This window comes from Hylobates moloch, unplaced genomic scaffold (assembly GCF_009828535.3).
Source record: "Hylobates moloch isolate HMO894 unplaced genomic scaffold, HMol_V3 SCAFFOLD_5, whole genome shotgun sequence".
NCBI classification, from domain to species: Eukaryota; Metazoa; Chordata; class Mammalia; order Primates; family Hylobatidae; genus Hylobates; species Hylobates moloch.
Genome location: NW_026652280.1, coordinates 79,184,210 through 79,207,560, shown reverse-complemented (window position 1 = coordinate 79,207,560; position 23,351 = coordinate 79,184,210). Strand labels below are relative to the sequence as shown.

The following is a 23,351-nucleotide window of genomic DNA, read 5'->3' as shown; positions in this document are numbered from 1 at the left end:
TTTGGTTTGTTGTCATTTTATTTTAAGTAAGAACAAATTGTTTGAGTGCTCAGCATGCCCTTCGTTTTTTTTGTAAATTAATTAGGTAGCAACCACAGTTGAGAACACAGATTGGAGGAGACAGTATTGTTTTTTCCCAATTTAATTCCATTAATGGGGACAGTGTGGTATTGGGTAGATTCTGCATGTTAGTCAGAGTCTTCAGATTGCTGTTGATCTCTTGGATCACATGAAGTACAAGTTAAACTCACATCTTCTTTATATGAATTTGAGGAAGCTGAAGTGTTTGGTTGCATATCTTGTTCTGAATCTAGATTGGACAAATAGGCAAAACATGTGTCTTGTACTGAGCTTTGGCCAGAAGAAGAATGAAAATCTGCCTTCACATTTTCTGATTGCAGGTCCCCTGAGGTTTGCTCTATACGTTTCATGTCCCCTGGTTTGATGTCTCTAGTATACATATCTCCTTTTTGGGTAACTCTGGATTGAAGGTCTTGTTGGTCTTTATCTTGACTGTCTTGACATTCTAGGTTATGTCGGGCTGTTGTGTGCTGGGTTTGGACTTCTTGGTATAGAGCTTTCTGCTTTAGGGCTTCTTTCTCTAATAGATCCTGTGTTTGCCAGTGCTTCATTTCAAATTGCCATTCTCGTGCTTTGTAATCTTTGTTTCTCCAGCCTTGAGTTATCCAGTCAGGGGATTCTTGGCCAAAAGATTGACAGTCCTGGGTTGTCCAACCTGGAGATTGCTTTTGTGGAGATTGCCAGAATTGATATTGCTGTATGTGGGATTCTGAATCTTGGCATAACAATTTTGGCACTTTCTCCACCTGAGCTTGCTGTCCTTCAGCTTGAACGTTTTCGGATTGTCCTTTCAGGGATTTCTTCTCTTGGGCTGGCTGGTCTTCAGTTTGGTGATCCTGGGTTTGCTTCTTTGAGTGTTGCTTCTTATCAGTCTGCTGGTCTTTAACTTGTCCATCTTTAGATTGTCCTTCTGGGTATCGTTCCCCTTTGACTTGCTGATCTTCAGCTTGCTGATCTGGGAGTTGCTCTTTAGTTTGTTTAAGTTGAGCTTGCTTATCTATGGAGTGCCTCTTTGGGGATAGCCAGTCTTTGATTTGCTGGTCTAAGGATTTCCGCTTTGAAGATTGCCAGCCTTTGCTTTGCTGATCTAAGGAATGCCTCTTTGAGGATATCTGGCCTTTGGTTTGCATGGCTAAGGAATGTCTCCTTAAGTATTGTAAGGCTTTGGTTTGCTGGTTTAAGGAATGCTGTCTTGAGGATTTTCTTCTATGGAGTTCCTCCTCAGATTTCCATTCTTTGGTCTCTTCCATAACTTCTGATCTAATATCTTGATATGACATTTGTAAAATTTGCTGGTTTTGAGGTTCAGTGTTTTCTGGTTGAAGAGCTGGGGGCTGCTGAAGTTGGTGTTGTATTTTAGGGAACTGCACAATATGGGATGTTGAGGCTTCAGGTAATATGGCATGGGCTGATAGAGCTTGGGATAGAACATCTTGGGAAGGTATGTCTTGGGGTCGCATGGTGTGGGATGGTGTTTCTTGAGATAGCATATCTAGGGATTGCATGTCTTGGGATGTCATGTCATGAAACAGCATATCTTGAGATGGTGTGTCTTGGGATAGTATGCCTTGAGGGGGCAGGTCATTAGCTGTCAGATTATAAGACTGTTTGACATGGGATGATGTAGACTTAGATGGCATGGATTGTTCTGACAGGCCTTCTACTGGTAGAGCTTGGGATGGCAAGTCTTCAGGTGATACATCTTCGAGTTTTAGTGCAGAATGGGATGGAAAAACTTGGAGTGACACAGCTTGGTCCTGCAGAAGCTCGGTTTGCATTTGGGAAGGTTGTGCAATAGCAGATTGTAGATCTTCATCTTTCATTTGTTTAAATGTAGAGTCTAGCTGAATGGGCATATTTTCTGAGGGCTTTTTCTCTGGTGTGGGAGGCAAAGGTTCAATTTCTTCCTCTGAAAATTTGGGAGATGGAAGGATACTTTGCTTTTGTTCATCTGGCACAAATTCTCTACCTTTATTACCTGGTTGGGAGACTAAAGGACTTCTAGAGAGTCTTAACTTGAAGAAAGCATAGCCTCCAAAGAAAACAGAGTGTGCATTTGTAGTTGAATCATCACTGGAAAACTCTTCTTGAAGCACAAATTGTAATTGAGCATTTTCTTCTGGGGCAGGTTGTTCACTATTTTGAGTAATATCCGAAGGCAAGAAAAACAGAACCTATAAAAGCAAGGATGAGGGTAATTAATATGACAGCATCATGTCTGATATTTTTTTGTTTTCCAAGTTACTTTTCATCTCTGACTTAAGACAATAGATAGGAAATAACATCTAAATGAGAAGGCAGAAAACGAATGCCAGTCCTGCCTTTACCATCAACTTATTGGTATTGTTTTAGAAAAGTTATCACCTTTTAGTTTTTCAAATATTGAATAGAGGAATTTGATTAAGATTGCCTCAAAAATTCCTCCCATACTTAATATTATAAAGCTTCTGAGACATTTTATATCATCTAGTCAATATTCATATATTCATGCTTAATCTATAATGGTTTATTGATCACCTAGATGAACTAAATGCTGGGAATCGAAGACAATTAGATGTGGGATTTTCCCTTAAGGTGCTCACAACTATCTGTACATCAACATATAAATAGATAATAGTAATACAATTCAGCAAATGCAATTACATAAATAGGTACCTAGTGCTTTATGGGAACATAGAAGATGACCTAATTCTGAGACAACCTGGAAATGCTTTACAGAAGAGGCAATATTTAATCTATATCTTAACAGCTGAGTAGGAATTACTCAGGCATAGACAGTAAGATGAAATAAGACAGGAGTCAGAATCCAGGTAGAAGCAGCAGTGGAATAGCGGGTACAAAAACACAAGATAGTGATATAGCATGGTGTGATGGCAGATGGTAAGCAGTTAGATATTACTGATATTATTAGATGGTATGCTAGGCTAGGAAATTTGGACTTTCCTTTACAAATCAGAGGAAGCTTTGGAGTTTTTTAAACAGTTAAATGACTGCATTTGATACAACCTGCAATGCTTCCCATTAGTTCTCATGTTATTATTATAATTTTTAGGAGGTTGTTACTGCAGCACAACCTGCTGCTTTTTATTCTGACTCCATGAATTACACCTTTCTGAGATAATTCATAGAATCAGAATAGACTACTTGTTCTATTTGATGAAGTGGATCAGAACTCAGTGATTAAATGAATTAATTATGCTTACCTCGTTGGCTAATAACAGGCCTAGATTGAGAATCTACACATTCTCTTACATAATACATTGCATTTCTCACCCTCCTAATTAGTTTTTCACATCTATATTTTATCCCTATTGAAGGACTATTTATGTGAGTATAAATGGTACTTTGGAAGAGATTTCTATATTTCTAAAAATCCTCAAATTTTTGTTTCATGTGAATTTTAATTTATTCTTCCACTTAAAAAGAGGTTTGGAAGAAAGAATTATAGTTTCTCTGTTTATTCAAGCTCTTAAGTGCTATGGCTTTAAATTTCCTCATCATTACTGAGAACTCAGTGATTACCAGATGCTAGACAAAGTTCCAGAGTCATCACAAAAAAATTGGTATGACATCCCTGTGAAGTTAGTATCCTTCTTTTAGAATGGAGGGAACTGAGGTTCAGATGTTAAATAACCAGACCAGTATTGTAGAGCTGTTTACCTGGGAAGGATTTAAACATTGTAGTTGAATCCAAGGTCCTGTGCTTTCCTCTCTGATCTATGCTTCTTGTATTAATAACTTCACCTACTTCCTACTTCAGGGTGGCTATGACTAAAGACCATATGAAATAATAATTTCAAGCACAGAAACTGGCACAGAGAAATTTCTCTGTAAACATAGAGTTCACTTTCCCTTTCCTTTTCTTGAGATCAAGGTACATATTTTATTATTTTTGAATCCCCTGTTGTACTTTGCACATTACTATGCCATTAATGGATTAAAGATCTGTATTCACTGAATTCAATTGAAGGGTTATTTAATGTGAGTAACTTATTTTAATATTGTTTCTAAAAGGCTTAAAACAGGGTTTGTACTCTCCTCTAGTTGTATAAAATACAGATAATACAATAAAGATGAAAGCATGAGATGAAAAATGACAAAAGCCAATACCCACTCATGATTTAAAAAAATCTGCGTAACAGGGTAAATTTACTCTGTAGAAAACCTATGAAAAACATCATATTTAAGGGTAAAATATTGAACATTTTCACCCTAAGATCAAGAACAAGGAAAGACTATTTTCATCACTTATTTTAAACATTGTATTGGAGAGTAATAGGGCAAGAAAAATGAGGCATAAAGTTTGGGAGTAAAAATGTCTTTATTAATACTTAAAATGGTTATCTACTAAGAAAATTCTAGAAACTCTATTAAAAAAAAGCTGTGGGAACTAATAAGTTAGTTTAGAAAGGTCATAGTAGACCAGTATATAAAAACAAATTGCATTTCTATATGTAGGAATGAACATTTAAAAAATAAAATTAAAAACACCATGTACAATATTAAGAAAAAATGAAATAATTATAGATACATTTAACAAAATGTGCATAAGACTTATACATTGCAAATAATAAAATAATGCTGAGAGAAATGAAATGAGATGTAAGACAATATAGACATGTTTCATGGACATGGATCAGAAGACTACATATTACTAAGAGGTAAGTTGTTTATAAATTATCTATAGGTTCAGTACGATTCCAACCAAAATCCCAGCAAGATTTTTGTAGGAATCAATAAGCTAATTCTAAAACTTGTATGGAAATTCATGTGACCTAGAACAGCCAAAACAATTTTGAAAAAGAACAAAGTTAGAAGATTTACACTACCTGATTTTAAGAATTACTCTAGCATAATTTTAGTGGGGCAGAAGAGAAATCTCCATAGAGAATTGAAAAACAATAGAGAAAATCAGTGAACCCAAATGTCGATTCTTTTAAAAGATCAACAAAATTGATAAACCTTTACCTATACTGAAAAGCAAAAAGACAATAAAACAACTAAAACAAGACATAAAAGTGAGGACATTACTACTGACCTTATAGAGAGAAAAAGTATTATAAAAGAATACTGTAAAAAATTATATGCCAAAAAATCAGATACTGTATAAGAAATGGGCAAATTCCTTGCAACACACAAACTACCTAAAATGATTCAAGAAGAAATAGAAAATCCTGACAGATCCATAACAAGTGAAAAGATTTGTAATCTAAAACTTCCCAAAAAAGGAAACTTCTGGATCAGATGGCTTCACCAGTGAATTCTACCAAAATTTAAAGAAAAAAAAAATTATTCTCAAACTCTTCTGAAAACTTGAAGAGACGGGAAAATTGCCTAACTCATTCTCTGAGGCCACCATTACCTTGATACCAAAAAACAGATAATTATTTTACAGGAAAAGAAAATTACAGATTAATATCCTTTATAAGTGTAGATACAAAAATTGCCAACAAAATATTAGAAAAGGATTATTCATATGATGAAGTGAAATTTATAAGCAAAATACAAGGATAGTACAATAAGAAAATCAATAAATGCAGTACGTCACATTAATATAATGTTGGAAAACCCCCACACAATCATCTCACTTGGAGTAGAAAGGCATTTGATGAAATGCCTTTCATGAGAAAACCTCTCATAAAACTAGGAAGAGATGGAAAATTCCTCAATATGTAAAGTTTATTTATAAAACACCCACAGCTAATATCATACTCAGTGGTGAAAGATTAAAAGCTTTCCCCCTAAGATCAGGAACTATATAAGAATGCTTTCTTTCACTGCTGCTATTCAATATTGTACTAAAAGTTCTAGCTAGAGCTATTAGAAAATAAAAAGAAATAAAATTCATCCAAATTAGAAAAGAAGAGATTAAGGCCATCTCTATTTCCAGATGACATGATCTTCCTATATAGAAAATCCTCCCAAATCCACAAGAAAGCTACTAGACCTAATACAGGAATTCAACAAGTTTCAAGATATAAGAGCAACCCACAAAAAATCATTGTTGTTTCTGTATAACAGCAATAAACAATATAAAAATAACATTTAAAAAGCAATTTCATTTATAATTCCACCTAAAATAATTATATACTTTAGAATAAATCTAACCAAGGGGATGAAAGACCTCTATGCTAAAAAATACAAGACATTGCTGAAAGTAATTAGAGACCTAAATAAACGAAAAGACATCTTTTGTTCATTTATACGAAGATTTAAAATTGTTAAGATGTCAGTGCTGCTCAAAGCAATATGCAGATTCAATACAATTTCTATCAAAATTCCAACAGTCTTTTTCTCAGAAATAGAAGAATGGATCCTCAAGTTCATATGGAATTTTAAGGGGCCCTGAATAGCCAGAACAATAATGAAAAAGAATAATAAAGTTTGAGTGATTATACTTTCCAACTTTGAAACGTACTGTAAAGCTACACTAATTAAAAAATATGGGGCCGGGCGCAGTGGCTCATGCCTGTAATCCTAGCACTTTGGGAGGCCGAGGCAGGTGGATCACCTGAGGTCAGGAGCTCGAGACCAGCCTGGCCAATATGGTGAAACCTCGTCTCTAATAAAAATACAAAAATTAGCCTGGCATGGTGGCACGCGCCTATAGTCCCAGCTACTTGGGAGGCCGAGGCAGCAGAATTGCTTGAACCCAGGAGGCAGAGTTTGCAGCGAGCTGAGATATCGCCACTGCACTCCAGCCTGGGTGACAAAGCAAGACTCCATCAAAAACAAACAAACAAACAAACAAACAAACAAAAAACAAAACAATGTGGTACCCAGCATAAGGGAAGATATATAGACCAATGGAATTATTCAGAAATAAATGCTCACATATATCACATATATAGTAAATCAATTTTCAACATAGACACCAAGAATATTCAATGGGGAAAGGAATTTTTTCAACGTATGATGCTGGAATAACTGGGCATCCACATGTGAAAGAATAAAGTTGGACCCTTACCTTGTGCCATATACAAACATTAACTCAAAATCAATCAGACACTAACCCTAAGAGCTGAAACTATACATTTCATGGAAAAAAGTTGGAAGAAATCTTCATGACAATTTGGCAATAATTTCATGGATGTGACAAGAAAGGCACAGAAGACAACAACAAAATAATTGATTAATTAGACTTCATAAAAATAAAGAACTTTTGTGCATCAAAATGTCATCAAGAAAGTGCAAAGACAACCTACAGAATAGGAGAAAATATCTGCAAATCGTATATCTACTAAGGAACTAAGATCCAGAATATATAAAGAACTCTACAATTCAACAACAAAAAACAAACAGCCCAATTAAGAAACAGGCAAGACTATAACAGATATTTCTCCAAAGAAGTTGTATACATGGATGCTCAACATCAAATCATTAGGTAAAAGCAAATCAAAAGCATGAGATACCACTTCACACCCATTAAGATGGCCATTATATAAGGCTGGGTGTGGTGACTCATGCCTTTAATCCCAGCAGTTTGGAAGGCCAAGGTGGAAGGATGGCTTAAAGGCGGGAGTTCAAGACCAGCCCTGACAGCATAGCAAGACCTTGTCTCTACAAAAATAAAAATAAAAATTTATCTGGGTGTGGTGGCACATGGCTTTCGTCCCAGGTACTCAGGAGACTGAGACAGGAGAATCACTTGAGCCCAGGAGTTTGAGGCTGCAGTGAGCTATGATCTTGTGCCAATGTAGCCTAAGTGACATAGTCTTTGTATAAAAATGAAAGAAGAAAGAAAGAAAGAAAGAAAGAAAGAAAGAAAGAAAGAAAGAAAGAAGAAAGAAAGAAAGAAAGAAAGAAAGAAAGAAAGAAAGAAAGAAAGAAGAAAGAAAAAAGATGGCCATGATAAAAACAAATATGATTCAGAAATCCCATTACAGGATATATATTCAAAGGAAATGAAGACAGTTGGAGAAACATCTGTACTCCCATATTTATTGCAGTGCTATTCACAAGAGCCAAGATAAGGAATCAACCTAAATGCCTATCTACACATAAATGAATAAAGGAAATGTAATATATAATAAAATATACATTATATATTACATATATATATAATGTACACACACACACAAACAATAGAATACTATTCAGCTATAAAACAGAATGTAATTCTGTCATTTGTGGCAACATGAATTAACCTGGAGGACATGATATTAAGTGAAATAAGCCAGGCTGAGAAAGACAAACACTGTGTGATCTCACTCATATTTGGCATCTAAAAAAGTTGACTTCATAGAAGTGAAGACCAGAATAGTGGTTACCAGAGGCTAGGGAAGGCAGGGAGGATGAGAGGACCGGGAAAGATTGGTCAATGGGTATAAAATTCTAGACAGGAAGAATAAGTTCTTACTTACTATAGATAGTAAGAATAAGTTCTATACATAGTAGCGTGACTATAGCAAATTACAACGTAGTGTATATTTCCAGGTGACTAGAAGAGAAAATTTTGAATGTCATCACTATAAAGAAATGATGTTTAAAGTGATGAATGTGGTAATTACCATGATTTGATCATTAGAAAATGTAACATGCATTGAAGCATCACACTGTACCCCATAAATATGTACAATTATCATGTGTCAATCATAAATTGAAAATTAAAAATAAATGGAAAATAATTACTCCTTTTCCCCTGTTGGTTGGTATTGATGGAGATGTGGAGAAATTGGAATCCTTGTACACTGCTGGTGGAAATGTAAGATGACGCAACCAATGTGAAAAACAATTTGGCATTTTCTAAAAACATTAAACACAGAACTTCCGTATGACCCAGCAATTTCGCTCTTAGGTGTATATCCCAAAGAATTGAAAACAGGGACTTGAGCAGATATTTTTACACCAATGTTCGTAACAGCATTATTCACAATATGCAAAAGGCAGAAATATCTGTGTCCATCAACAAATTAATGGCTAAGCAAAATATGATATATACACAAAATGGAATTTTATTTAGTCATAGAAGGAATGAAATTTTGATATATGCTACAACATGGATTAATCTTGAAAATATTATGCTTACTCAAATAAGCCAGTTAGAGAAGGACAAATATTGTAAGATTCCACTTATATGAGGTCTCTAGAAAAGGCAAATTCATAATATAGAAAGTAGGATAGAGGGTACCAGGGGCACTCGGGAGGGGAATCAGGGAGTGATTGTTTTGTGGTACAGAGTTTGTGTTGGGGATGATGAAAAATTTTGGGGCATAGATAGTGGTTAGAGTTACACAACATTATTAATGTATTCAATGATTTGAACAAATGGCTAAAATGATAAATATTATGTTATATATATTTCACCACAATGCAAAAGAATTACTCTAAAAATGCATAAATTAAGAGAGTGTAGAATACGTGGAAGGATAGACATAGTGGCCAGAGGGACAAAATACACTATCCAAAAGAGACCTACAGATAAATAATAAGTAAATTGATTTTCAACAAAAATACCAAGGTGATGGAAGAAAGCATTGCATTTTCAACAAATGGCATAACAACTGGATATCTCCATGAGGGGGGATGTGCATTAACTTCTAACCTTACCCTACAACTGTACATGAAAGTTAAGTTAAAATAGACCATACATCTAAACACAAAAGCTAAAATTATAAAACTTCTGTAGGAAAAGATAGAAGAAAACCTTCATGATTTGGGGATAGGGAAAACTTTGTTAAACAGAACACAAAAACCATAACCGTAAAAGCAAAAATGATAAATGGAACTTCATCAAATTTGTTTTTTTCAAAGAAGCCATTAAGAAAATGAAAAGGCAAGTCACAGTGTGAAAAAATATTTGTAAAGGATTTGTATTAAGAATTAATTAGGCTGCTATAAGGCCAATAAGAAGAAGATAATCCAATAAAATTCAGCTAAATATTTGAACAGACATCTCAAAAAAAGATACACAAATGGATAATAAACATATAGCAAGAGTGTCATCATCATTAGTCATTAGGGAAATGTAAATTAAAACTACAATGAGGTGCCACTACATACCCACTAAAATAGCTAAATTATTAATAAAACTGACAATTTCAAGTGTTAATGATGTTATGAAGCAACTGTCCCTCTCACACATTGTTGATGAGAATGAAAAGCAAGACAACCACTTTGACAAACTGTTTGGTATTTTCTTATAAAGTTAAACATCTGGTTACCATACGATCTCGCAATCAAATCCTAGATGCAACACTCCAGGAGAAATGAAAATATGTCCACATAAACATGTGAACTCAAATATTCTTAGTAACTTATTGATAATAGTTCAGAACTTTAAACAATCTAAATACCCATCAAAAGGTAAATGGACTGGGCGCAGTGGCACACACCTGTAATCCCAGAACTTTGGAAGGTCATGGTGGGTGTATCACTTGAGCCAAGGAGTTTGAGACCAGCCTGAGCAACGTGGCAAAACCCTATTTCTAAAAAAAAAAATACAAAAAAAATTTAGCTGGGGGTGGTGGCGCATGCTTGCAGTCCCAGCTATTTGGGAGGCTGAGGTGGAAGGGTTGCTTGAGTCCAGGAGATTGAGGCTGCAGTGAGCCGAGACAGTGCCACTGCATTCCAGCCTGGGTGATGGAGTGAGGTCTCGACTTAAAAAAAAAAAAAGATAAATTGATAAACAAATTGTGGTGTACCCATATATAAAGGGAATGAATTCTTGATAGAGGCAACAGCATGGATGACTCTCAAAAACATATTTCTGTGTGGAAGAAGCCATATAAGCCATATACAGAGAGTACTTACTTATGATTCTGTGAATATGAAATTTGGGAAAGTCAAAACCAATCTAGATGATGAGAACATTGACTACAAAGGGGTTCCAGTGAAACTTTTGGGATGCTAGGAATGCACTATACCTTGATTGTAATGGTAGCTAAACATAGGTACATTTTGTTGTTTATAAATGATACTTCTATAAAGTTGATGTAAAAAAAAGAGAGCGCTAAGAGAGAGAAATGAAAACTCCATGAATCAAAAGGCCTGTACTGGTATTTGGGACTTAGGGAGCAGGCTCTGGAGACATATCACAGGGGTCAGAATCCTGATGTTGTGTGATACTGGAGAGGTTAGTTTAGCCTCTTTGTGCCTTACTTCTTTCATATGTAAAATAAAGATGTTATAATAGTTTTGTTAAGATTAAGTTGGTGCTCAGTGATTATAACAGTGACTGACATAGTCAGAATTCAGTAAATATAATCTATAACAATTATTATAAATACTATGTAGTATCAGTATTAATAGTTTTTTTTCCTATTTCTTTTGTGGTGGTGGAATTGTGTCACACATCTTATGATCCAAGAATACACACCCCATGTCACAGTAATTTGGGTTCCCATTAAGTCTGATATTACATATTTTTGGCAGGGACATAAGGAGCTATGTCTTAACAGAAATGACTGAGTATAAAGCAGATAGTACAAGAAAGGAAAGCATAGTCGTTTCAGATGGTGGAGTAAGCTTCAATCTTAAGCTTGCCCTCTCTGACCTTCTTAAATTTAGATGTTTTATTTCAGCATCTGAGCATGCTGCTCTTCCTACTAATAAATCAGACATCACTGTGTGCAGTATCCTAACAGGAACAGGAACCTGTTCTCTTAATAATATTAAGAGACATCAGAACACACCTCATCTGACTGTGTCCAGCACTTGCTTCTAAAGGATGCAATAGTCACAGAGATGCTGAGCTCTGCTATGCTGATGATCAGTAAGATTGACAAAATTCCCTGCAAATAATGAGGAGAAATAAATGGCATTTGAAATGAGAGCTGTTATTTTAAATATATAAGCTGAGAACCCCTTACACTCTATCACCAAGTATGGAAACCCATATTTTGGATGGTTCTGTAGCCATCAGACACTGCACAATTTTCATCTTGTGTCTTTCTGACAAGGCAGGGATAACAAACTCCAATGTCCATGGGAGCTGGGCAGTCATTGTGAACTAAACAGGGGAAGAGTAGAGAGTAATAGTATTCATAGGAGGCATCCATTACTCAATTCCAGCCAATTGTTGTCATGTGGGAACATGGATACCATAATGCCTATTTTGTTTGTTTTTCCCTAAAGAGCTAGATAGAACATAAATGCAGGCTGGATGTAGTCCACAGATTGCCATTGTGCCCATTTTGCTTTAAGGTAATGTTTATATTAAGAAGTAACATGGTACCTTATGGTGTCTCAAAAGTTTAAACTATGAAGACAGAAAGACCTGAGTTAAAGTGGGTCCAAGGTCGGCCAGGCGCGGTGGCTTACGCCTGTAATCCCAGCACTTTGGGAGGCCAAGGCGGGCGGATTAACTGAGGTTGGGAGTTCGCAACCAGCCTGACCAACATGGAGAAACCCCGTCTCTACTAAAAATACAAAATTAGCTGGGTCTGGTGGTGCATGCCTGTAATCCCAGCTACTCGAGAGGCTGAGGCAGGAGAATTGCTTGAACCTAGGAGGCGGAGGTTGTGGTGAGCCGAGGTCATACCATTGCACTCCAGCCTGGGCAACAAGAGCAAAACTCCATCTCCCAAAAAAAAAAAAAATGTGGGTCCAAGGTCCCACTTCACCTTGAACAAATAACTGTGTGTTTCTGAATCTTGGTTTCCCTGCAATACACCCAAAATCTTAAATATTCAATATTTGTTGGTAAAACTGAAACGTATGAAGACCCTATTGTATGCAATTTACTGACTTTCTCCATTGAACAAGATATACCTGGTCTTGGATTTTGTAGAACTTACATCATGGTAAGGGAGGCAGACAATAACAAGTAATTAGATAATTATTTACCTAACTAAATTGTGATAAATGCTGTGAAGAAGGATTGGGAGCTATGTGCTGCTATAATGGGGAATCTATGCGGATATGAGCATAGAGGTGAGGTCAGGAAGAACTTCCTTAAAGAAGTAGTATTTCAGTTGAGATTTAAGTATGAGGATGAGTTAATTGTATAACTGGCCTGGTGACCGTTCAAAGCCAGAAGAAGCTGATCCTATGATCATGTTGGGGCTGTGGATACTTGACACATTAAGGGATTATAGGAAGTGGCTGGAGTGTGGAGGAGTGAGAAGGTTGGAGTCCTGGAATAATGTTGGAAAGGTAGGTAGGATAGGGGTTACAGGGTTTGGTAAGGCTGTTAAGATTTAGGTCTTAATCATCATACGTTTTACAGGAAGCCATTAAGTAATGGCTCAGATTTACATTTTTAAATGATTACTCTGGCCACAGTATAGACAATAGATCGGTCTTTAGGACAGGCGTCAGCCCAAGATAGCTTATGATGTTTGGGTTACAGCAAGAAATTGTTAAGTTATGTGAGTGAGAACTAGGAAGAGATTGTTCATGGTTCTGTATGCAGGTAACTAATCTTGCAATACCCATCCATGGAGAGCAGGAAATAGAAGAATTTCATGTATCTGGAGATTTAACCCTTTCGTTATATACAAATTCTTCCTTGTATATACCAACATAACAAACAGTAGTTGGCTCCTGTCCATTCAGCAATGGCCAAGAATTATAATGTTGTATCGTGTTCTTGGCCCAGTTAGGACAGGGTTTTATTGCTTATGTTGTTTTCTGGCTTTCTTTAGTAATCTATCATGAGTCTAATTTTAGAATTTATCTCAGAACACATGAGAGAAGTCCCTAGGACCACTTCACTGAGTGATTGTGAGGATTAAATAAACTCTTGTATTCAGGAACTAACTTCTCATTTCTTATTTACTGAGGAAGACCATTTTCTGTGATTCCACTTTATTTCCCTTCTAACAGATTCAAATATTCTTCAAATTATAGAACCCATGCTTCAAGATATAGCTGGTAGGAATAAAATAAAACCCCAGGACTTGCCTAGGGAACTAGAGAGAAAGGCCTATCAGAGTCACTGACATGCTTAAAAATAATGTCATTGATTACTTGTTAGATAAATACTTTAAATTGCACAGACAATTACATTTCCTGGTAAAAGGTCTCTCATCTGCTTTAATGAATAAAATAGCCACAATTATGTGAAATAATGTATGTCTTAAGCTTATAAAAATCCTTACTTTATTAAATGACATCTAAATACCTTCCCCCACTGTATTTTGATCTTAGTGTTATTGAGCAAACTTTTAGATCATTTTGTTCATTAATGCTGAAACAGTAACATTTAATTCCATCTATGGCCATAATAATTGTATTAGCTAAACCTATTGACTATTTAACTGTGCAAGGTACTGTTTTAATTTAAGCAATCCTCACAACAACCCATGAGGTAAGCATTCTTACTATGTTCATTTTCCACTTAAGGAAGACCGAAGCTTAGAGAGAATACAATGTTAGGCCAAGGTGACAAGCTTATGTGAACAGGATTCAAGTCCAGAAAATATTTCTCCTTAATCATTGTAACAGTAACCCCACAGTACCCTTCTCAACCGTCAGTTTAAATGCTGACACAACTTCATTTAATAAAATAAAAATCAATGAATCATTACATCACAGACACAGTTCAGATAAGATTTTAGAGATTCATCATGCAAAATAAGACCACTTACAATGAAAAGAGTTCTACCGAAAACACATATTTCTTCAAGGGAAGACGTCTGGCAGTACTTGTCTTGATGTCTGTAGCTGAGAATGGTGAAAGTAATCCCAGTTATCGCAACCAAGGAACTGATAACATTCATGCGCATGACACCTTGACCCTGAAAGATAGTTTAAAAATGATAAAATAAAATCAAAACCAAAGCAAAAATACCTTGTAAGAAATTTTCAGTGCTTTTATCTTTCCAGATACTTCTCAGGGAAGAGTTGTTCCATCAGGTCAGTATTATTGGAAGGCTTAATAAACTAAATTCTGACTCATTAAATTCAGAAGACAAACCAAGTTTTAGAATGGGCTAAGGATGGTCTATGGCTAATGCTAAAGAAAATGTTCATTTTATCCCATTTTATCTCATTTTATCCCCACCATCTTTCATAATCTAGAAGCAGTACAATGTATTAGCAAATATCTTTGCTTGGAAATGAAATCTCACTTCAAGTCCGAGTTTCACTAGGACCTTATGGAAGCAACCTAATCTCTTGGAATCTCAATTTCTGCCTTTAAAAATGTGAATGTGTCACCGAACTTTTAGGGTAGTATCCATTTACTCATTTATTTCATAAATATTTAATGTGCACCAAATACATGTGAGTACCGCATTAGGCCCTGGAGACACAAAAATGAACAAAAGAGGTGACATCCTGCAATCATGCGGTTTACAGTCATTCCCTGGGAGAATTCAAGCGATAATCAACAGAATCGTTAACATTTAAATATGTTAACCTATTTGGACTGGAGTTTAAAGGTGTTCTTTCTTGAACTCAGTGTTCCAATAAAAATATTTCACATTGCCCCACCCAGTTCCCTTTATTCATTCCTTTTTTTGGGGGGGAGGGGGGTGTGGGTGGGTGGGGTATGTACATCCGAGTTCCTTTACAGGAAGGGGGTCATCCGATTTGTTTCTTCCTACCCACTCCTAGGACTGATATCACTCTTTTAAAGGACAAATAAAGAAAAGCTTCACATTTCCATTCATCAGGTATTTGCTGTACCTTTATTGATTGTGTTACGACTACTGTGGTGGAAAATACAATGATGCATTTACACAGCCAGTCCTTTCCAGAACAGTTTGTGGCTTGGTGTGGCAAACCTCGGAAGTGTACTTGTGACTTAATGTTTACCTCAATCCCAGGTTTTTATTGCAAATAGGCACTTTGGCAGAAAATGCACAGGAACATATAGATAGGCCATCTCTCTCTTGTTCTTTAGTCCCCTTGTTTTCTCAAGGCTCTGTTTTGGCTCCCATAGGACATTTTATAGACTAAGGTCTCTAGATAATCAATCCCTCATGTGTATTGGGCTTTACAAAGAACATGCCCAGCCTAGTCTCTTCTGATTCTCGTTATACTTTTGTGCTGTAGGAAGGACACTTGTTGTTATCCCCATTTTACAGATAAATGGAATTAAGGAAGTAAGTGAGTGTGAGCAATCACTTTCACAGTTTGTGGAAGGGCTGTGATGAAAAGCCAGGTCTTCTGATGCCTGGTTCAGCATCCTGCCCCCATCATTCCTGCGCACCTCCATCTGCATAGCTCTCAGTGAGTCAGGAGTAGGTTTTCCTTACCCATAGTTTATTTCTCAGCTCTGGAAGGAAGTCAATACAGGGAGAACAGCATTTGGGGCTTCATCTGCATTGTCTGCATGTATTTCCATAAGCAGGGATGGAAACATTTATCCGCCCTCCCCTCAGAATGTCTCTATGGCTTGTAACTATCCCTAGAGGAAATTGGCAGAGGACCATAAGAACAGAGTTCAACTGACTTTCAGGGAGGCCCACATCCCCAGGACCTTAAACAAGATCAGAGTGGTTAGAAAGGAGTATGAACATTTAAGCATCGTCTTGCCTTTTGTAAGTTATGTCTCATTAAACCCTCAAAATAACCCTTAGAAGTAGGTACTTTTCCCTTCAGGTTAACACAGAAGTGAGTGGTAGCCTTGGTTCAATCCTAGAACAATCCAGCATCGATGCCCAAACTCTTTCTTCCAGACCTTGGGCAGGATCTAAAGAAAAGTCTCAGTTGGTATTGGAGATAGGGCTAGGATTGGGAGGAAGAATTAGTGAGAGCTTAGGACTGGGTTTGGTTAGAGCAAGGTTTCTCAACCTTGGTACTATAAACATTTTTTGCTGGATAATTTTTGTGTTGGGGGGAGGCTGCCTTGTGCATTTTAGATGCTTAGAAATGTCCCTGGCCTCTACTCACTTGTTGCCAATAACACCAGTTGTAATGACCAAAAATGTCTTCAGATGTTGTCCAATATTTCTGAGTCCTGGGGGTGCAGGGCAGGGAATTACCCCTAATTACAAACAATGAATTACAGAGATACAGAATGGTTGCCAATAAACAACTCTTTTAGTTTACTTGACCAGGGAAATGGGAACCAGTGTAAGAATGTCTGTCGGGCAAACAGTGGCACTGGCAAATAGGAATGATCTGAACTGCAACTTTGATGCATACAGATTTTCCTGAAAGGTAACTTTGTTACTAAAGGCTTTATACATAAAGATGATATAAAACCAATAGAAGATTTTAAATTTTAGGTAGTTTAGGTGACTTACCAGAATTTTTGATTTCTTATCTGTTACTGTGAGGTATCCTGTAAGAATAAACTGTTAAGAAGACAAGAGACAAAAGTTAACAGGTGATGTGTTTGACCACCTTGCAGTATAATTTCCCTTGGATTCGCAAAATATCTGTTTGTGAATCTCCAAGACCTCCCGTTTTTCCACCTGAGCATCAGGGAGTAGGGAAGGTAGGCGTAGGTAGGGTAAGAAGAAACTTTGTGCTGGGTTTGCTCAGCACTGAACAAGCACTCTCTGCCAGGGCCAACTGGAACAATCAGGCTCCTCTAAGATCCAGAGGACCAGATGTTTGGTCCAGCTGGGGCTCCAAAAAGAGATTCCTGAGCTCGGGGCCTTGAAGAGAAGAGGAGGAACTGCGCCTGTTCTGAGCAGGTGAAGGGAGACTTTCTCAAGGAAGACCCCTCTAAAGGTGGATATGGGGACTGACATCTAGTGTAGTTATCAGAGCCCCTCATTTCCCATGAGCGTAGAGCCTAGTGCCAACTCAGGAAAATGAGAACTCTGTCACTTCATGTGGAGTCCCTTACTTTTTTAATGTTCTGGGGATGGGAACCTTTTCGGTGGGAACTGGCCTTGGACCTTGGGGACATCTGGGTCTTAGAGTCCAAGGATCTGCAGCTGAGTTGCAGAGATCAGAAAGTTACCTTTGATACCTCCCTCTGCTTCACTCCCCACATTGGATTGCCAAGTCCTGTCACTTCTACCTCCAAGTCACTCTCAAGGCTCTCCATCTCTAGCTCCATTGCCTCCAAGCTAGTTCAGGGAAACTCTTTCCTCATCTGCGTGATTGCAGCCTCCTCTCTTTGGATTCTCCTGGGTTTACTATTATAATTGAATTAATTTCTCACTCGAAAAACACAATGATACTTCAACAAGTCTTCAAATGTCACTATCCTCTTTAAAAACGTTCAGTGGCTTTCCCATGCTTTCACATTGAAGTTCCATGTTCTTAACATGACTATAGGGGTTGGCACGACCTGGTTACACCCTACCTTTATAGCCTCATTTTATGCCATCACGATAAATTCATTGGTCTTCTTTTGGTTACTCTTTCCCACATCAAGCCCTTGGTTCATGCTTTATCTTTGCCAGGGATGCCTTCCTTCCACTTTGCCTAGTGAGCAGCTATGCAAAAAGCACTTCCCTGACCTCCGTGGTCCAGTGAGTCCTCTATTAAACCCTCACATCGCACCTGGAACTCTTAGAGCACTTAGCACAAGTGTAGGAACAAATATTTGGGGTTACTTTTGACTTTTTCATGTCTGGTGTCCCAGTTAGATGACAAACTGTCTAAATCTAAGAACAATTCACCACTTCTCTGAGAGAGGAGCTGTTTTCCAGTATTCTCAGTCTGAGCACCTAGAATGCTATTGAAGACGTGGTATGTGCTCAGTAAATATCTTTTAAGTGAAAAGTAGAGTTTTCAAAAGCAGCAGGCCAGAACCTCATTTTAATTCACACATGCGGATTACACAGAGTCACACTGGGACAATTCTGTTGTGAAATGAGAAAGTGAGGGGTTGGTCTGTTTGATTTTCTACAGTATGGCATGTATAGCTTGAAAATCATATTGAATATTACATTATTTATATTGGGAAAATGAAAACACTGCTGGTTGTTTCTGAAATGCACATTATAGAAAAGGCATGGAATATTTCTGTTTATCAAAAGAGACTGTGGATTTTTAATAGTCAGAGATAGTGGCCTAATTTATTAATCATTTCACCTATTTGTTCATTGATTGATTGATTGATTCATTCATTCATTCATGCACACTATGCCTCAAGCATGATTCTAGGTTCTCAGAATATAACAACTAAAACAGACAGTAATACTGCTGTCTTCTCAGGAGTGTATGTTATAGTAGGAGAAGCTCTAATGAGTCTGTCCTTAAATATTATGGCACAAAATTAGGAATCCAGGCTGTGGGGATTGGATAGAAATAGCACTGTACTAAGAATAATATTTATGGCTATATGATTATCTAGATGAGTGCCACTCATAAAGTTGTCCCTGGGGCTAAGAAGGAGGATGAGCGATAATAATCTTAAAATTCTTTTTAAGTTTTCAGAGTCTGTGATTCCATGAGCGCTAGCTAGGCTAGATATGTTTAAGTTATTCTCTACTTTTGAGCTCAGTTTCCTTATTTGCAAAGGAAAAAGTAGGATATTTGTGCATCTAGTCTCCCAGGTTGGTAGTGAGGAGCAAATGTCTTACTATACACACAAGGGCTTTGGAAACTTTTAAGCACCTGAGAGTAGTTATTACAATGATGATGGTAGTGCAATGACCAAATGGAGTTGCTTCTTTTGCCGTGAAGGGAACTGCCTTTTTTGGTCTCCAGGAGGGCCATATTTATGGAATTCATTACCCTAGCATGTGAAGCAGTTCAAATCTATCTTTATAGCAATTTCTGCAAAGCTTCTAATTGACAGTACTCACAATAAGTGCTCCCCAAAATGGATATCCTATGAGGACAACAAGGGGAAATCTTTGGGAGAAACGGATGTAATTAAATGCAAATATAGTTCCAAGGCCCACAATGATTAGAGCAAGCAGGATCTATGTAGCCTGTGAGGAGAGAAATGGGTACATCAGGTTACAAGTATCCAAGCCCCTGTGGGCTACCCCACATCCCTCAGGGTGTGCCTCCATGGCACACCTTTCCCTCCATCCAAATGCCTTCCTCTCTCATTTGTCAATCACTCTCAGATTGTTAAGAGATTCAGTTCAATGTGTTTCCTTCCCACTTTGCTTGCCTGGATCCTTCGGGTTCAAATCCTTCACTTTTATTCTTTATTATTTTCTATCTTCCCTGGTGTTACCAATTAATCTTTTATGAGACAGATTTGAGTACATGTCTGACTACCCCCAGATTATAAGCTTCTTGAGCACAGGGACTACAAACTATTCACCTTTACGTTTTTTTCTTCTGTCTCACCAGTATCCTATTATTATCCCAACAGCCCCCACCCCCACATTTTCCAGCACTCAGTATAGGCTTTTGGAATTGGGGCTCATCCCAGTTGTCTAAAAGCTTAAAAAGTTTGATGACATAGAGTGGAGAACCTGGGATGAGCTTGCATTTCACCTCCCCTTCATCCAAGGACCCAACTAGGGATGAGAATAGCCCATTGGGCCTATCAGTTTGTAGGAGTCCGCAGGGAAAAGAATAGCAGCAGTGGTTCTCAGGGCACAACTTCTCTAAGAGTCTAGATTTTGTCCCCAGGCCACATCTCTGGGCTATGGCACCCCAAGTAATGATTTTTGCTGTTGTACAAAGGATGGAGGCTGTGCATACAGCTGTCCCCTGAGAGCATTTGTGATGAAAAACGTTTTGTATACTTTATCATTTGGTTCACTGTGGAGCTTTGAATATGGGTTTTGAAGCACTCCCAATTCCTTTAAGAGCACGAAGGGGAAGTCAAACCTCTCCTCTTATGGTTTCTTAGCTTCAAGGGAGGTGCCACCACACCCTGAAGTCACTTCCTCAATGAGATATTTTAAAAAGTTATACTAGTTTCTTGCTTCCCCCTCTGCTGGGATTCAAAGATCAGTACTAATTTCTCATGTAAGGTGAAGGGGGAAAAGTAGAATTAACTCCCTCTCTGAAAATAATTGCACAGAGGTATCTCTGCAGACATACATGAATAAATAAACCTCTTTTCTCCCCTTCGGGAAGACCTATTGATTGGAGAGCACTTACCCCCAGTATTCTTGGCTCTCCCTTCAGAAAATCCAGCAGAGAGCTATGAGGTCTGTAGGGAAATGCAGTCAATATAGTTTCGTTTGGTTTTATAGTGATGACGTGAGTTGCCCTTCTGTCCTGGGATGTTGACTCCATGATTCAATGCCAGAACTCTAGTGAGAGAAAGAGTGAGCAAACATTGCAGCCCAAATCATGGTCTACCTCTCCACCAGAGTCACATGGAGCCCTTAGAGATGAGCCCTTAGTGATGACTCTACTCAGTAGTAGAACCTCAGAATCATAGTTGAGTCACAGAGTTTTAGAATTCTAGAGCATGCCCAGCCCCCCATCTTCCTGGTGAAAAGTACTGTATCCAGAAGACTTATTCTCTTGTCAATTTGCTTACAAACATATGGTAAACAAAGAATAGATGGTATATACAAAACAAGTCCTTACACATATGTTCATGAGTTATAAAGGAACTAAAACTTATGGAATCTTCCTTATGTTCTGGGAACTGTGTAGAAGGTGTTTTGTTTGTGTTGACATGCACTAACATTTATTCTTTTAACAGTTCTACAATGCTGAAACTGAGGAACAGCAAGGTTATGTCACCCAAAGACATACGGGACAGGGGAAGGGGCAAACTCAACTTGACCTGTCTCCAAAATCTATGTTTTTTAAACTCAACCACGCATCTGCCCTCCTTTGAAAGGAGTTTCTCGCTTTTACTTGATGAATTTTCTAACTTACTGTTTAACCATATTCCTCTGTATTATAAAAATCAATAGATAACTTTGAATTTCGATTCTTTTCCATCTTTATTGAGGTATATTTGACAAATAAAAATCATATATATTTAGGGTGTACTACATGTTTTGATATACATATACATTCCAAAATGATTACCACAATCCAGCTAATTAACATATCCATCACCTCACATAGTTATCTTTTTCTTTTTTTGTAGTGAGAACATTTAAGAACATTTAACAATTCTTTGCATTTTCAAATTAAATTAAAAAAAAATCAGTAGTAAAGATGCTATAGGACCAGATGGAGTTGCCCCTTTATAGTAGAGAATATTTTAGCTTCATAAAGTTAAGCAAAACTAATGATAGTCAAATCCTTCCTGGTTTGAACTACACAAATACTAATTAAAACAACAGAAACTGCCTTTAGAAATTTTGCTCCCCATATTGATCCTTTGAATTTCTAAATTTGTTACAATTTTAACTATGAGATCATGAAGGTAAATTGTTTCATAAAACTAAAACCAATGTATACACATAATAACTTGAGTATTTCCTGGTTTGTAGCGACCATGGAGAGCAGGGTATCTCAAAATTAGCACTGATGGCATTTGGACTCAATAATTCTTTGTTGTAGAAAGTTATAAGATATATATATTTTAAACTATGCTACTCTTCATTTATTTAGGAAACCTCATATGCATAGAGAGTGCAAAGTTAAACTGCAGCCACACTGGAATTTCCATAATTGCCCAAGAAATTGAGTTTCATGCAGAGGCTCACACAGAACATATTACACAAAGAACAGACAAGATAATTGCAGCAATGACTGGGAAGAAAGAATATGCCCATGTAGTACAAAGTGCAGGGATGATTATCTGAATTACAAAACTGTGCTATAGATCAAAATAGAGCTAATATCCAAATAGACGTTATTCTTTTCAGTGTGAGCAACATTTGGCTCCAAGCTAGAAGCAGAAAACATGCCAGTCAGAGATTATCTGTAACTTAAGACTAAGATGTTTTCACTGATTCCTACCCTGAAATGACAGAAGAGAACATAGTTTATGTGCCAACGACTAAATATTCTTTTTTTTTTTTTTTGAGACGGAGTCTCGCTTTGTCGCCCAGGCTGGAGTGCAGTGGCGCAGCCTCGGCTCACTGCAAGCTCCGCCTCCCGGGTTCACGCCATTCTCCTGCCTCAGCCTCTCCGAGTAGCTGGGACTACAGGCGCCTGCCACCACACCCGGCTAATTTTTTGTATTTTTAGTAGAGACGGGGTTTCACCGTGGTCTCGATCTCCTGACCTCGTGATCCGCCCGCCTCGGCCTCCCAAAGTGCTGGGATTACAAGCTAAATATTCTTTTAATTTTATTTTATTTTATTCATTTATTTAAAATAAATGAATTCAAAGACTATATATAGTCTATTTTTATTTTTATTTATTTTATTTATTTTGAGATGGAGTTTTGTTCTTGTAGGCCAGGCTGGAGTGCAATGGTGCAGTCTCCACTCAGTGCAACCTCCCCCTCCCGGGTTCAAGTGATTCTTCTGCCTCAGCCTCCCAACCAAGTAGCTGGAACTACAGGTGCACACCACCATGCCTGGCTGAGTTTTTGTATTTTTAGTAGAGATGGGGTTTCACCTTGTTGGCCAGGCTGGTCTAAA

At 37.4% G+C, this 23,351-nt stretch overlaps 1 protein-coding gene across 1 annotated transcript; it reads right to left on the bottom strand.

The window, feature by feature from the left end:
• Positions 1–21,215, bottom strand: MS4A14 (membrane spanning 4-domains A14). The gene is made up of 6 exons (XM_032152989.2): positions 20,950–21,215; positions 19,686–19,814; positions 17,220–17,270; positions 14,613–14,762; positions 11,715–11,813; positions 1–2,255 (listed from the first exon to the last, which is right to left on the bottom strand). Exons 4-6 carry the CDS (start codon positions 14,748–14,750, stop codon positions 189–191), a joined length of 2,304 nt encoding a protein of 767 aa, XP_032008880.1. The 5' UTR covers positions 14,751–14,762; positions 17,220–17,270; positions 19,686–19,814; positions 20,950–21,215; the 3' UTR covers positions 1–188.
• Positions 21,216–23,351: the final 2,136 nt, after the last annotated feature.